This window comes from Molossus molossus, unplaced genomic scaffold, assembly GCF_014108415.1.
Source record: "Molossus molossus isolate mMolMol1 unplaced genomic scaffold, mMolMol1.p scaffold_m16_p_6, whole genome shotgun sequence".
NCBI lineage: Eukaryota > Metazoa > Chordata > Mammalia > Chiroptera > Molossidae > Molossus > Molossus molossus.
In genome coordinates this window covers 32,523,333-32,540,714 of record NW_023425399.1, presented here as the reverse complement: position 1 = coordinate 32,540,714, position 17,382 = coordinate 32,523,333, and the positions used below count along the sequence as shown (strand labels likewise).

At 44.6% G+C, this 17,382-nt stretch overlaps 1 protein-coding gene across 1 annotated transcript in view; it reads left to right on the top strand.

Annotated features, from left to right (window-relative positions):
* Positions 1-17,382, top strand: part of PAK5 (p21 (RAC1) activated kinase 5) — a 285,370-nt gene that overhangs the window by 250,175 nt on the left and 17,813 nt on the right. The window contains exon 5 of the mRNA XM_036244816.1: positions 16,110-16,601. Coding sequence (XP_036100709.1) covers positions 16,110-16,601 — 492 coding nt within the window. The remainder of the gene's footprint in view (positions 1-16,109; positions 16,602-17,382) is intronic.

Below are 17,382 nucleotides of genomic sequence, written 5' to 3'. Positions count from 1 at the left end.
CTCTTGGGGGGGGGGTAGTCTGGTATCTCTGGGCTCACGTTTTCTCGCAGCACTGGAAACAGATTGGCTGGAGGTCAAGGCTGCCCCACTAGAAGGGACATGCCCTGCTCAACCCACTTCATCCCTTTTTCCTATTAGCCCAATACCTAAGGCAGTGGGGTTTATTATACCCACCAGCAACCCTGGCCAGTCATTTCACAGGAAGGAAACCGGTCCATAAAGTCACATGGCACACAAGGTTTCATAGTTTGTTGGCTGCTAAACAAGGACAAGAATCCGGGTCTGGTGTTTCTCCTAAGTCCAATATTTTCCCCATTATATGGGCATATCTTATTTCAGGGGTTTAATTGCATTTGCCAGTCAAACCCATGAGAGGGCCCATGGCTACCAGAACTGTAGGCTAGGTGGAGACATGGGAAGAGGATGGAGAGGGGGGAAAGGAGGGAGCAGGGGATAATTTGCTCAGTCCTCACCAGCTCCCTCTTCCTGCAGACTTTCAAATATAAGGCAGAGGAGACCTACCCTGAAATCTGGTTTTGTCAACCCAGAAACAATGCCAGAAACTACTGTGGCTCAGACAAAAATATAGAATATAGAATAGAAATATAGAAAATATAGAACAGTTCCCCCAAGATTTTTTCAGCCCTTATAATCAGGACTCCTAAGGAGCAGCCTGTTCCATGTTTCACAAGAGACCCGTGAGAAATTCACGAGTAGGTTTTGGGAGAGTCGGAAGTGGGAGCCATGTTAGTAATTATAACATTTACTGGATTAAAAATAGAATATGTCTCTAACAAGACTTAGGTGCCTGTGTCTTTAGAACTCCAATAACAGGAGAAAGCACAAATCTCATGTAGGTCTCCAGATAAAGCAAAAATGAGTGTGTGTGTGTGTGTGTGTGTGTGTGTGTGTGTGTGATACCAGTTTTACATCATTTGGCCAAACTAAAAAAAAAAAAAAAAAATACTAATGTTAATCTACAGAGTTAAAAAACAAAACAAAATGTATATGTGTAACCCATAGATACAGACAATAATGTAGTGTAGGCCTGGGGGGGGGGGCAGGAGCAGGGTGGAGGGAGGCAAAGCGGGGGAATGGAGGACACCTGTAATAGAGTCAACAATAAAATAACTATATTCTTTGGCGAGGAATTAAAAAAAGAAAAGAAAAGATAAAGCCAAACAAAATCCACATAGCAGTATTCATGCCACAGAACTATCAAAACAGCCAGATGTGTAGAGAGAACAGTTTTCCACCCTCCCTTGCAGACAAGTCTGCCTCACGTGGAGGGGAAATGGCTGGAGATATTGTCGCTGTGCATTTGGTTTTGCTCATTCTGATGCTCTCCTGGTACCAGGCAGCTGCTGGCTGGAGTGTCTTGTCTGGCTCAGCACATCCTTCCTTGCTCTGGCTCCAACCCCTGAGAAGCCTCCAACAAAATCACAATTCTGCCAGTTCACTCGGTGCCCTCTGCGCCGCCGGCATTCCTCAGCCCTGTGAAGCTTTGAGAGGCTCAACCACAGCTGGGCCCGTCAGCTCGGAGGAGAGCTGGGCTCAGCTCTCTGGGCTCAGCCCCTTCACCAGACATTGGATACATTCCCAGTGGCACAGGAATGGCTTCTGTGGGTGCCAAGCCTTACAAGCTCCTTTTATCATCTGCAGCAATGAGGTCCCCTTGGGTTGCATCATCCTGTCTCATGCCATAGCGGGATTTCTCGATCTTGACACTATGGACATTTCAGCCTGACAATCTTTTGTTGTGTGGGCTGTCCAGGGCATTGTAGGATGTTTAGCAACATCCCTGGCCTCTACCCACAATGTCGATAGCACCTTTCTCTCACTTGTAACAACCAAAATGTCTCCAGACACTGCCAAATGTCATAAGGGGCGCGGGGCGAGGGGGGGGGGGGAGCAAAGCAGCCCCAGTTGAGAGTCACTGTTCTGTGGTTATTATTTCTCCAGGACTTTTTGGCAGTCAAGGCTGTAGGTTCTAAGATAAACTCCCTCGGTTTGAGTCCTAATATTGTCACTTATAACTGGGTGGGTAAACTGCTTAACTATGCCTCTACTTTATCTATAAAATGGGGATACAAAGCATCCCTGCCTTATCATGTTGTGTGAGGGTTAAGTTAATAACTCCAAGAGCCTAATGCTTGATGCGCAAAGTCCTTATGCATCAATCTCTGTGTGCAGTGCATGGGTGGGTGGTGGCTGTGATGTGATGCTGAGGGTCGCTCCGTGCCAGCACTGTGTTAAGCATCTTAATGACATTACCCCATTTAGTCCACACGACAGCTTTAGAAGGATTCAAGATCATCTCTTTACCACCAAGAAGCAGAGACTCAGAGACTAAATTGTGATGGACATGCCAAGGCTCTGAAAGCAAATGGCTGAGCCAGGATCCAAAACTAGTTTTATCTGACTCCAAAGTCTAGATATAATCCAGAATATTTCCATTTCCCCAGAAGAACCCGAGGAGCAGAAAGATGGATGTGAGGCCGTGAGGCCCAGATGCACACACTGCGGCAGCCCTCGCTGCTGGTGAAGAATGGGTGGTGACACACTTGACTCGGTCTGTTCTTGGTCAGGTGGAACCTTCAGAGACATTCCTTAGTGTTACCCAGGCTGTGATTTGCGGGTAAAAGCTGGACCATGGGCTGCAAAGAAAGCATTAAGAGTAGGGATCCCTGAGACTTGCACATGCTCATGCACCCTGAGTTGGTCTCACTCGATTTTACAGAAGACAATCCAGATGCCCGGGTTTTGAGCACTTACTAGCTGTGTGATCTTGTCTGTGCCTCAGTTTCTTCATCTGTAAAGCGGGTTGTTTCAATATCTATTTTGAACTTGTCCTGAAAATTAAAAAAGATTAATAAATGTAAAGGAGTTAGGATAAGGCAGGTGCTCATTGTTACAGCCCTTATTCCTAGGAATAGTTCCAGTTAGAAAATATGGCATTAATATCTGCTATCGCCAATCATAGAAACATCCTGTCTGTATACTCTTTTATATCTTTTCAAAGTATGGGGACAAGTTCCGTCTGACTTTGCCCTCACAGCTAATTAGTACTAGTGTACTCACTTTAGAGATGAAGGTCACAGCAGGCCAGCGTGGCCCTGCGAAGCCTTGGTGGCTGAGCTGGCCCCAGGACCCCAGTCCCGCCACCTGAGTGCTTGCTCTGCTCTCTAGCATGGACATGAATCCTCATACCTCCCACGGAAGCCAATGCTAAGGGAGAACAGACATTTTAGCAACATGAAAGCAAGAACCATCAAAACATAGGTGTATAGTTATGATGGTTCTTACCAGCCAACATCCCAACTTGACCCCCATCATCTCCTCTGCCTACAGCAGCAAAGTGGCCAGGGCTGCAGCCCAGGATGTCACAAACGGATGGCACATACGGGGTTCTGAGTGAAGATAGAGGATGCAAAGGAGAAACGGTGGCGTGATTCCCCAGACTTTCCTCTGGAGTCACCGGTGTGAGGGTTTCTCACTGCTCTGCTATCACTTTGCTTTCCCTGGAAGGAAAAGCAGTTGGACCTGTGGGCTCAGTGTTCCTGCATCAATAATTTAATGGCTCATCCGTCTTTGTGGCACTTGCCAGGCCCAGATGCAGCCAAAACTCCAGGAACAAAAGTGCAGCTCCTTGTCTACTAAGGATCCCTGCTGAACCTTCCGGAGTTGCTGTAGGAGCCTGGGGTGATGAAATGGAGCTGGTGATATCTGATTCTCTGCGCCAGAAGTCTGAGGTGCAGTAAGTGGGGGGAGGAGAGAAGGAAGGAGGGAGAGAGAGAGAGAGAAAGAAGTGCTTAAAAGCTTAATATAATAATGGGTATTGTCTTTAGATTTTTTTCCTTTATATATAGGCTTCTGTAGGATGTTCACTAAAGCTTATAAAACGTCTGAGGAGGTGACTCAGAGCAATACCTGTTTTTCTAATGGAGACTTTGGGCATCTTTTGCATATGAATGGGCTAATTTTCCCATGCGTGTTCTTGTGGTTCACAGGAAAGTATATTTTGGTCATTGTAAATGGGTTTTCCCATTACCAAATTAAAAACAAAATGATTGTATCCTGGCCTTACACATTTGGTTTGTCCCCGGAATCTCCAGCTTCTGTGGCTGCTGGTGGCCATAGATCCCAGGTCAGAGTAATCTGCTCTTGAATAGAGGATGCATTCTTAGCATTTGGAGCAGCAACCTTGGGGGCTTAATTGGGTAAACGGATTCAGAGGTGGAGGAAGAGCCTACTGATCACAAATTTATTCATTTCTTCAAATTACTAGGGTGTGCTTATTTGTAGTGGTCATAAGCCTTGTGTCCAAACATTCTCAGTGTGAGCTCGCCATATATTTTGCAGGGTAGGGAAGGACACGACTCTTTCGATTTTGTGCCATAAGGTGTAGATTCCTACATGCCTAAGGAATCCGCTGTCATGATGGGGGAGATTGACACTAAATATGGTGAATGACTTTCTGCTACATGCAGTTTGGAAATCCAGCAGCTGTCTGACCATCCAGAATTTCACTTACTTCCCAAGCAGCCTGCGTGACTGTCTTAAGGAGACACCTTGAAGCGTCAGGTCTCCCCAGGGCCTGCTCATGACCACGACTCATGGCAGTGATGATGCATGCTTCCCTCTTTTACCGAAACAGAATGTGAGCTCAAGTTGTATGTTGTGTCCCTTTGTCACCCAGCCAGAGTGACTATAATAGGTCCACTTAATTTTGTAAGTGAAAAGAAGTCATTGGGAGTAAACTAACCATGGTTGGGCACATGCCATCATTGTGCCTCAAGCAGGGATGGCAGCTACTATTTTATTAGGGTACAATTAGAGCTGGAACAATTTCCTACCACCCAGCAACCCAGGGGACAGCCTGGAGCTGTCATGACAGTGACCACCTCGGAGCAGAGCGAGAAGCAGAGGCTGGAAAGATGGAGACACATGAGCCCATTGGCCACAGGCCAGGCTGTCTGCCCCGCCTGAGGTCCAGCAGGGGCTGCCCATCAGCAGCGTTCCTGCCTGTGGCAGGGAGAATTTAATTGCAGAGCATAACCAGAGGGGCAGATGAGAGTAAACACACATTTGAGTCACGTGTTTTAATGAAGTCCTCTTCCCCTCATTACCAGGCTCTGAAATGCCCCTTCAGAGAAAGCCAGTGACTGATTCTCTCCAGAATTCTTTTTCTTCCCCAAAGCCAAGGCTGGTCCTGTTACGTTTCCCATTGAGTCAAGCAAGGGCAATTGGAGATGTCCTTTCCTTGCTCAGGTAATAGAGGCCTATGATTCACTTTTATCCCACGTTGGATTTATGCAGAGCAAGCAGCACCCAGTCTGGCTTTTTCATCTTGAAGATGAGCAGTCTCTGCTTTATTGTAGCCTGAAAAGGAGTATTGGAGCATCACACCTAGGCGCCGGAACCAGCTGTCTTGCAGCCCCATCACTCTGCGGAAAGTGGAAAGGGCGACCCTCCATCCTTCACAGAACATTCCGCAGTCCCCATCTTGCGGGGGCGCGCACATGCGCACACACACACACTCAATCTGGAATGATCCAACCAGGGCCTCTCTGTCACCAGTATAGAAGGCGGCAGTGACAAATAGATGCTGAAGCAGGATTTTTTTCCCCCTTCTTCTGTTTCTCCCCCTCCCCCCACCAGGCCTGTTTTTCCAGTCTTGGCATAAAATGGTCAAATGATGTTCTGCTGCAGAATTCAATTTCACAGTTCAGTTAGGTCCTTGATTACACTGCCAAATTCAGATTAATGTGCATTTAACTAACATGGATCATGGGATTTCTGGCTGACAGCCAGATGTAATCAGAGCAATTGATAGCTGTGTGGAATTTTATGCCCTGTCCACCCCTGCGCACTACTGGTGAAATTGATTGATTAAATGAATTCATTGCTATAATTATGTATAATTTTGATACATCACAAGCCTGTGCCTGACCCTATCCTTGGAGATGTTGTTCACATTGTGGAAGGGAAGTTTGACAGAGTTGTTAACTGGGGATTATTTACTTCCATTTAACAGCCCCCCATCTCTGTTATACTTTTTGATTGGGTTTGAATAGAGACATTAAAAAGCACATTTCTTTAGGAATTAATTGGTATACTGGTATACTAAAAGGCATCAGAAAACTAATAAATGAATAGATGTCATTAAGCATTTCAAAGAGAAGAAACCAAAACTGCTTGCACATTCTTTCAGTAGCTTTAAGGATTCCTGTAGAAAGAATTCCTTCTTGGAATGTATCCAATTTTCAATGACAATTAGTGGCCTTGGAACAGCAGCTAAGCAGTTTAGCAGCCTGGGTGCTAGTTTGCAAAAATGATCCAGTCTTCTCTTAATGTATCTGCCATATGGAACCCCTCTCAAAAGTATGCAGACCATGGTCCCATTTCTATGAAGTTACTTTGTCACCAAATCACAGGACTGCTCTCTTGGCAGGAGTGGGGAGGAGACTTCCTAGTCTCTGTATTGTTCTCACCCCTGCTCTGGCTCCTGTGCCCTTGCTAGGTCTTCAAAGGTAAACTACATGCTTAGATCTTTTGGCAATGGTTTGGGGCATGGGTGGTGGGAGGTACATGGGATTTGTTTATTAAATATCTGCACCTTTTGCTCGTCCAAATCCACTGCATTGTGGTTTCACTAAGAGTCACCCCTACATCTTTCTCACAATACTCTGGGCCTGCTCATACGAACTCCACGTGGACTCTTTTTCTTTAATTTTTTTTTCTTTATTGATCTTTAGAGAGAGAGGAAGGGAGAGGAAGAGAGAGAAACATCAATGAGAGAGAACATCAATTGACTGCCTCCTGCATGCCCCCCACTGGGGATCAGGCCCACAACCCGGGCAGGTATCCTGACTGGGAACTTGAACCAGCGACCTCCTGGTGTATGGGTCGACGCTCAACAACCTAGCCACACCAGCCGGGCTCTTTTTCTCTTTATAGAATATACTCGTAAATCAGGTTATTGAAAAGGTTGCACAGTTCAGACTTTGCTCCTTTGCAAGTCCTTCTTACATGCATGAACATGCGCGCATGTGCAAAACAGTATAGATGGACAGATTCATCCTTTATGTTTCGCTCACTTCCAAATATAGGATATAGGAAAGACGATTTCCAATAGAACAATTAAATAATTATAACAGTTTAAGAGCCATGTAAGAGAGCCAGGAGGGCTTGTTACAAAAGAAAATGTGGGCTCTCTTTTTTGGAAGACTCCATGGAAGAATGTTTGGGCATTGTTATAACTGAACACAGAATTCTGCTCTGGCCAAAGCAAAAATGAAAGTGATGAATTATGTACATAAATCAACTCATTTTGCTCTGATGATTATTCCTTTTTTGTATATATTGAGCTGATTTCTCTAAGCCAAGACTGTTTAAAAAAACAACACCACTAATTTTTTTTTCCATCTCCCTCTTCCAGACATTATCATCCATCATTTTCTGGCCCAGTTCTTGCATTCTCTCCAGGCTGCTTAGACATCTGGGCCCCAACGAAACACCCTAACAGGCTTTAGCTCTGTAGTTGTCACTCCGCTCTGTGTCCACCTCTGTCCTGTCCCTTCTAGCTTCTGATCGTTGAAGGAGCTCGCAGAACGTTGTCAAGGGCGCAGGTTGTAACGTGGCGCTGTCTGGACTTGAATTCTGACTCTGCTTCTTAGCTTTGAGGACTTTGCCTGGCCTACATAAACCCACCATGCCTCAGTTTTCTCATCTGTAAAACAGAACAATTATGGGGCGTATCTCACTCTGTAACTTGAGGTTCAAATGCAACCATGTACATACAGTGCTTAGAACAGCCCCTGGCACATGGGAAGTACTCAGCAAATGTCAAATATCATCATTAACATTAGTGTAATATCATCTGTCCTTCAAGGATGGACTTCTAACAGAGTACTTGGCTGCTGGAAGGGGCCCAGTAATACACCCCTGCATCTTGTCAAGGAGAGAGTGTCCAGCCTTGATTACACATACCAGGGAGGTAGAAATGCCAAGGCAGGGAGGAAGGCAGGCCTGTGGTGCCAGGGTGCCAGGCATGTGGACACCCAGGTACCCTTCCACTGGGAGTGAAGGACTGGTCTGAGCAAAAGAATGGGGTGACGTAATCTTCTTAGGACTGCAGGGCCATTTGACGTGGATTACTTGGGGGCAATTTCACCAACCCGAGCCTCAGTTTTATCAACAATAAAATGGAACAAATTGCTCCCTGCTTGACTGTCAGGGTGAAAAAGAATGAGACTTGCCACAAATGTGCAAGCCAGCAAACCTCGCCATCATGAATCCCACAGCTGGGTCAGCGACGTGGTGGCCTCGAATAAGGTCATGCATGCATTTCTCCTTCACAAAGTCAGCTACTTACCCAGCATCTCCTTGGATGGATGAAAGCCCATAAGGGAAATCATGCGTTCCCTCACTCAAGACAAGCAATCAATTGTCCTTTCACGATTACACATCGGGTTTGGTTCCAAAAATTGTCTTTTGTGATAGTGGTTGCTCCTCACGCATCGCTTTTACCAGCAGACATGAAAAACATTAGCACTGTTTTGTTTCACAGACCTCTTTTCAAAGACGGTTGGCTCGCAGTGAACAACTCTGCGTTCTGTGTGACTGGAAGTTGTCCCGTTCACACAGCAAGTGTCTTCTTTCTGCCACGCGCCGGCTGGAAGGCCTAGGTCCTGACAAAGCTGCTGACACTCAGCAAAGAAGAAAGGTGGCCCATGCAGTGGGGAATGGTGTTTGCGATTCCTAGAGGATACATTTTTTTTTTTTTTTTTAAATATATCTCACCCTGGCTGGGTGGCTCAGCTGGTTGGAGCATCATCCCATACACTGAATGGTGGTGGGCTCAGGGCACAAACCTATGTTACAGGTTCGATCCTCAGCCTCCTCAGCCTCATTAAGGGGGTATGCAGGAGGCAACTGATCGATGTTTCTCTCTCACATCAATGTTTCTTTTTCTTTCTCTCTCTCCCTTCCCTTCTCTCTAAATATCAATAAACATGTCCTCAGCTAGGGATTAAAAAATGTATACTTTTTATTTGTTATCCAGGCTTGTGGGGAATGAATTCAATTTTGCTTAAAGCAGAGGAACAAATCCCCCAAGGAGATACTAGATGATTGTACATGATGGTTCCCAGGACACACTTTCAAAACAAAAGTAATACCCCCTCTTCCATTCACACACTGTCCTGTGGCTCGCTGGGCCTGGCTAAGCTCAAGAAGCATCTGAAGGAAGAGCCCAATTGTTTAATTTATACTGACATTCTCCTCCCCCTACCCTCATCACATATATACACCAATGTTCCTTGTGTATGGCCCAAATCCAGCTTAGAAAAAAAAAAAAACTTGATTTCAAATACAGCATTTTAATTATTATAATACACTGTTCAATATATTGTAATTAAAGGAACTTTGATTGTTTTGAGGATTGTTGGCTAGGACTATATATATATATGTCACCAGTACATTATACATCTGTAATAAATGCTAGCTATTTTATTAATAGTGCAGTTGCTTCATTCCCGCTGCTGTGCTGAGCACTTTATTTATTTTTCACTGTTGATTTTAGAGAGAGGAAGGGAGAGGGAGAGAAAGACAGAAACATCAGTGAGAGAGAACCTTGATTGGCCGCCTCCTGCATGCCCCCTGTTGGGGATTAGGTCCACAACCTGGGCGTGTGCCCTCACCAGGAATCGAACCGGCAACCTCTGAGTGCATGGGTCCATGCTCCACCCCTGAGCCACACCGGCCGGGCTGTGCCGAGCACTCTATATAAGATCACCCCCTAGGAAGTACTGGCCAGTCACTGTATGATCCCTCTTACGCATATTCAGTCCTTTGGAGCTCACAGTGACATAAGGAGGTGGGAATTATTCTTATTTCCACATCTTCCAGATGAGAAAACTGAAGCACAGGGAGTTTAAATAACTTGCCCAGTGTCACTCACTTGGAAATGGCAGAGAAAAGGTTTTGAGCCCAGAGTCTGTTTTTTGTTTGTTTGTTTGTTTGTTGTCTGTTTGAACACCAGCTTGCCATAGTTAAGCCTCATAAAAGCCCTATGAGGAGGGTATTGTGATCCTCATTGTACAGATGAGGAAACTGAGGCTCAGAGAGGCTAAGTGATTTGGCCAAAGCCGTCAGAGTCAGAATTCGACCCTAAACATGTCCGTCAACCGCATGTATTCTCTCGGTTCTGCAGTCAGGACAGCGCAGTGGCTGAGCAGCTCCCTGGGGGCTGCTGGGAGGCTATGTGAGTGGCGGGCTTGCCTGGGTGTGGTGGTGTCAAGGCAGGAAGGGCTGTTGTGCAAAGGGCAGCCCGTCCTGTGGGTGCCAATGAACAGGGCAGAGAAACTTAGAGTGGTGCCATGGTGACAATTGTAAGGAGCCACGGTGTGCAGATCTTGCTCCTTGACTTGTGGGCTAGGCCTGCAGTCATGCCGTGTGATAGCACAAGAGCTTGGGACACCAGCCTTCTTCCAGATGCCCACCAGGTTGCCAGTCCAGCAAGCAACATGCCCACCCTCCTCACTTCTCGGTAGCATTTGACATGCTTCATTACTCTTTTCTTCTCACAATATGTTCCTCCCTTGGCTCCAGGACACCCTAGTCCCTTATTTTCTTTCCTGTCACTGTCTCCTCCTCCTGCTCTTTCTGTCTCTAAATGTTGAAGTCCTTGGACCTTCTCTTAGACATTCAACATCATGGCTTACCAAATACTGATCAGATTCATGTTTTTTGCTGCAACCCTTCTCTGGACTCAAGGCATATCTAAGTTGCCTAAGTGACAATTCCTCATGGATGCTTAATAATTCTCAAGCTTAACAGGATCCTAACAGAACTCTGTTTTCCCCTGTGTATTAGTTATCTATTGCTGTGTAACAAATTTCCCCAAACTTAATAGCTTAAGGCAACAATAAACACTTCTTATCTCACATGCTTTCTGTGTATCAGGTCTCATGACTAGGTGAGCAGGGTGATTCTGGCCTGAGGTTGTACTCAAGATGTCAGCCAGGCTACAGTCACCTGAAGGCTTGACTGAGCAGGAGGACCACTTCCAAGGTGGCTCGCATGGCTGTTGGCAGAAGGCCTCAGTGTCTAGCTGGTTCTTGGCAAGAGGCCTTGCCACTTGGACCTTTCCATAGGATTCTTGAGTGTTCGCATGACATGGCAGCTGGAGAAAAGCCAGAGCAAGGAAACCAATAGAACAGGTAAGGAAACCATGATGACTTTTTTGGCCAAAGGCGCTTACTATCATTTCTACCATATTTTGCTCACACAGAGCAACCTCATACAGTACAGGAAGAGATGACACAGGGATATAAATGTCAGGAGGCAGGGATCATTGTGAGCCATCTCGGAGGCTAATGACCACACCCCAAAACCTAACAGGGAGTAGGTTTTGGCCTGAGCAACAAATCATTAAATGGCCTGTTGCTCGGGCCAAAATCCTAGGAGTCATCTCTGATTTCTTTCCCTCAGATTCTAATTCGATCCATCAGCAACTCCTGTCAGCTCTGTCTTCAGACCCTACCCTGGATCCCACCTCTCTCTCTCTTTTTTTTTTTTCTAACTGCAGCATTTTTTCTCCAATTTTTATTAATTTATTTTTGTTACAAATGTTTTTCCTTTTCCCCCCTAGATACCCTCCTCCCCATCCCCCCCCCCCAGCATTGTTGTTTATGTCCATTGGTTATGCATACATTCATATAAGTTCTTTGGTTTATCTCATCCATCACCCCTGCCCCCTACTCTGAGGTTTGTCAGTCTGAACCACACTCCTTTCTATGTCTCTGAGTCTATTTTGTTCATCAGCCCACTCTGTTCATTATATTCCACAAATAAGTAAGATCATGTGGTATTTGTCTTTCTCTGATTGGCTTATTTCACTTAGCATGATACTCTCAAGGTCCCTCCATGTTGTCTCAAAGGATAAGAGATCTCTCTTTCTTACAGCTGCATAGTATTCCATTGTGTATATGTACCACAGCTTTTTTATCCACTCATCTATTAATGGACACTTGGGCTGTTTCCAGATCTTAGCGACTCTAAATAGTGCTGCTATGAACATAGGGGTACATATATTCTTTCTGATAGGTGTTTCGGGCTTCTTAGGATATATTCCTAGAAGTGGGATCACTGGGTCAAAAGGCAATTCAATTTTTAATTTTTTGAGGAAACACCATAGTGTTTTCCATAGTGGCTGCACCAGTCTGCATTCCCACCAGCAGTGTAGTAGAGTCCCCTTTTCTCCACACTCTCGCCAGCATTTGTTGTTTGATGATTTGTTGATGGCAGCCATTCTGGCAGGGGTGAGGTGATACCTCATAGTTGTTTTTAATTTGCATCTCTCTGATGATTAGTGGCGTTGAGCATTTTTTCATATGTCTCTTGGCTATTTGTATGTCCTTTCTGGAGAGGTGTCTGTTTAGGTCCTTTGCTCATTTTTTAATTGGGTTCTTTGTCTTCCTTTTGTTGAGTTGTATGGGCACTCTATATATTTTGGAAATTAACTCCTTGTCTGATGTATCATTGGCAATTATGCTCTCCCATTCAGTGGGTTCCCTTCCCATTCTGGTGGTTGTTTCTCTTGCTGTGCAGAAGCTTTTTAGTTTGATGTAGTCCCATGTGTTCATTTTTTCCTTTGTTTCTGTTGCCTTAGGTGATGTATCAGTGAAAATTCTGCTGTGTATGATGTCTGAAATTTTGTTGCCTACATTTTCTTCTAGGATTTTTATGGATTCACGAGTCACATTTAAGTCTTTTATCCATTTTGAGTTTATTCTGTGTATGGTGTAAGTTGATGGTCTAGTTTCATTTTTTTTTTGCATGTAGCTGTCCAATTTTTCCAACACCATTTATTAAAGAGACTGTCTTGACTCCATTGTATGCTCTTGCCACCTCTGTCAAATATTAATTGAGCATAATGTCTTGGGTCCATTTCTGGGTTCTCTGTTCTGTTCTATTGATCTATATGCCTGTTCTTAGGCCAATTCCCAGTTGTTTTGATTACAGTAGCTTTGTAGTATAACTAATATCTGGTATTGTGATCCTACTTACTTTGTCCTTCTTTTTCAAGATTGCTGTGAGATCCCACATCTCTTTATCTCATCTACAGCACCCACCCTTCTCTCAGCCCAACTGACTGCAGTAAGCTAATTGGTACCCTTGTTTCTACTCTTACCACCAAAGTCTCTTCTCCAGCAGCCAGAGTCTAGATTATGTTACTCCTCTCTGCTCAACAACCTCAGTGGCTCCCACCTCACTCAGAGCGATGGCCGGCATCCTTGCCATGGTCTGCACGATCTGGCTCTTGGCTGCTTCTCTGTTCGTTTTTCCAAACTGCCTCCCTCTCCATTCCAGGAGAGCTCCATGTTGTCCCTCAAGACTACATGTGCCTCAGAATCCTAACTGTGCTCCTCCTTCTTCTGGCTGGACCACCCCCTCCCCACAAACTCATATGGCTTGTTCCCTCACTTCAACCCGGTTTCTGTTTGAATGACACCCCACAGGGCAGAAAGCACTTCCCTGTCCAAGATCACACCTCATTATTCTCAACCTTCTCACTCTGCTTTATTCTTCTTCATATCACTTATTACTTCTAGACCACATCCTGTATAAGTATTGGTTTACTTGTTTATCATCTATCTCTTTCTCTAGAATATAAGCTCCAGAAGAGCAGAAATACCATACATGTTTTACTACAAGTGGACCTTTCCACTGCACCTGAAATAATGCTTAGCACATAATAGTTGCTCAGATATTAATTTGGGAAATAAATGAATCAATGAGTGTACTACCTGGGAGCAATCCATTCAGCTAGAACAGTGCCACCTAATAGAGTTTTAACAGTGGTAGAAATCTTCTCTATCTGTGCTCTTTGATGCAGTGACTGTTAAAAAAAATACTTAAAATGTAACTAATATGACTCAGGAACTGAATTTTTATTTTAATTGTATTTAATTTATATTAATTTCAATTAAATAGCCACATGTGGTCAATACCCACCATATTAGACTAGATCTAGATTTTGGGGGTGGATGGGTGGGAGGAGGCATGTAAATGTCATTCCATGACATTTCAGTAGAGAAGTAGAGACTTTCTGAGCCGCTGTGTTAAGAAGGAGCCTGAGGTCTAATAAAGAAATCTTCTTTGAACATCTTCTATGTATCTGGCACTGTGCTGTCATCAGGATCTTACGGAAAGAGTCCACGAATCAATTAGCACTTTCTGCTCTGGGCAATGAAGCAAACGTGGTATGATGTGTTATATTTACCATCCCTGATCTCAGTCATGCCAGGGGTGACTGGGGCTCCTTCCTGCTCCCTGGAAGAGGATGATTGCTGGAACCTACACCTACTGCATTTAAGCCTCTCGCTGGCTTTTCCTACCCCTGCTGCGTCTGCCCTCCCCGTCTTCCTGCAGATTCCTTAATCCAGTCTTCAAGTCAGACTTGAATGTTCTTTGCTGGAGTCTCTTTGAGGGCTGAGCACATTTCTCTTTCACACACAACCCCCTGCAAATGTTGGTTATTCTCAACTATATTGCACTTATTTAGTGAGAACATTGCATATGTTTACCTTATTGCTTTACACCAGTCCTCCCTCATCCATGGTTTTACTCTCTGTGGCTTCAGTTGTCAACCAGTGAAATCATGGAAAATTCCAGTAGTAAACAACTTTTAAGTTTTAAGTTGAGCACTGTTCTGAGTAGTATGATGAAATCTCAGGCCATCCCACTCTGTCCCACCCAGAACACGAATCATCTCTGTCCAGCATCTCTACACTGTATACACTCCACACAAAAACACCCTTAGTCACTCCATAGCTGTCTTGGTTATCAGATCAGCTGTCACAGTATTGCAGGGCTTGTGTTCAAATAATTCTAGCTTTACTTAATAATGGGCTCAAAGTGCAAGAATGGTGATGCTGGCAATTTGAATATACCAAAGAGAAGCCATAAAAGGCTTCCTTTAAGTGAAAAGGTATGTATGTGGAGTGTATACTGTGTTCTGTACTATCCAGGGTTTCAGGCATGTATCCTTGGAGTGTGAGGGGAATTGGTACAATAAAGGCTGTCTGCACAGCAGCCATGTTTCCCTTTTATGTTCATGCTGTGTGTGTGAACAGCACATACCACCCTCTAGTATGGGAGTCCAGGAGGGTGTGTATATACAGAGAGAGATTTTTTTCTTTATTGATTTTTATAGAGAAAGGAAGGGTGAGGGTGAGAGAGATAGAAACATTGATGAGAGAGAACATCAATTGGCCACCTCCTGCATGCCCCCTCCTGGAGATCGGGCCCACAACCTGAGCATGTGCCCTGATCAGAAATTGAACCAGCGACCTCTTGGTGCATGGGTCAATGTTCAACCATTGAGCCACACCAGCCGGGCCCAGAGAGAGATTGATTTATGTGATTGTGGAGGCTGGAAATCTAGAATATGCAGGGCTGGTTGGCAGGCTAGAAATTCTGGCTGGAGTTGATGGAGTCTTGAGTACAAGGACCATCTAGATGCAAAAATCCCTCCTCTGTGGGTGACCTCAATCTTTTCTCTTAAAGCTTGCAACTGATTAGATGCAACCCACCCACACTAAGGAGAGTGATCTGTTTTACTCAAAGTCTACTGATTTAAATGTTAATCACATCTAAAAATTACCTTTACTATAATATCGAGGCTGGTGTTTGACCGAGCTACTGGGTACCATAGCCAAGTTAAAACATATAATTAACCATCATATTCTTGGTCATAAAACTTGTTATAAAAACTCACCGTTTTTTGGCATTTCTCTCTTTCTTGTTTTACTTCACACCTCTAGAGATCACATCCCACTTCTTACATTCAAATCCCGGTCTCAGAGACTTCTGGGGAACTTGACATGGAAAGGGAAAGAAAGAGGCTAGATGAAGAGATTGGAGGTCAGATACAGGGTGGAAAGCAGGGTGACCCAGGGCCTTGGAAGGTCAGCCTCACCCATGAACAGGTTGTGCCACGGTGCTCTCCATTCAGACCCGCCGTGTTTTAGCTCACTAACCAGCTAGCTGTGGCATTCAGACGTAACGTGAATATTCTTCATCCTTGTCTGTCTTTCCAGGTGGATTACGATCGAGCACAGATGGTCCTCAGCCCTCCACTATCAGGGTCCGACACCTACCCCAGGGGCCCTGCCAAACTACCTCAAAGTCAAAGCAAAGCAGGCTACTCCTCAAGCAGCCACCAGTACCCATCCGGGTACCACAAAGCCACCTTGTACCACCACCCCGCCCTGCAGACCAGCTCACAGTACATCTCCACAGCTTCTTACCTGAGCTCTCTCAGCATCTCATCCAGCACCTACCCCCCGCCCAGCTGGGGCTCCTCCTCAGACCAGCAGCCCTCCAGGGTGTCCCACGAACAGTTTCGGGCTGCCCTGCAGCTGGTGGTCAGCCCAGGGGACCCCAGGGAGTACTTGGACAACTTTATCAAAATCGGGGAAGGGTCAACCGGCATCGTATGCATCGCCACCGAAAAACACACGGGGAAACAAGTTGCAGTGAAGAAAATGGACCTTCGAAAGCAACAGAGACGAGAGCTTCTATTTAATGAGGTAGATGATGTATCTGGATCATCCTTTCTCATCTGCATTACACTTATTTCCCATTTCAAAAATACCACATGTGCATTTTAGGACATTAGAAAACAGTGAAAATATAAATATAAAAATAGCGTCCCCCATGATCCTTCCTTCTTTCTATGCGTGCATGGCTGCTACCTTTAGGAGGAGCTTCATGTATTTACGCACTGTGCCAAGCATTGATCTGGTTTGATTCTCACAGCTCTGTGAGACAGAAAGATGTTATCACCATAGCAACAAGGGAATCTGGATTCACGTTACATGACTAGCCTAGAGTCACACAGCAGGAGGATGGCAAATTCCAAAGCCTCATGCTACCCTGTCTATGTGGGTTTATATACCTTTTACACTGAATATCCCTTATAGCCAATTTTTTTTCTAAGCACAATAAACAGAGGTCAGTTTAACAATGGACTAACTGTCACTCTTTAGGAACTTTAAAATATTTTTTTCTAACTATAGAAATAATGGATTCTTTCTGTAAAATATTTTTAAGGCCTCATAATTCCATAACCAAGAAATAGTCTACATTAATATTTTAGTATTTCCTTTCCATATCTTTCTACTTAGGGAAATGATCCATAGTATTGATTTCCAGAGAGTTTGTACCAGTTTAGACCTCACCAAAGTGCTGTTTTATCCTCACTAGCATTGGATACTATCATGCTATCTCTGTTAATCTGATAGACATAAATAAATCTCATTGTTTTAATTAACGGTTATTACCAGTAAAGATGAATCTATTTTTAAATGT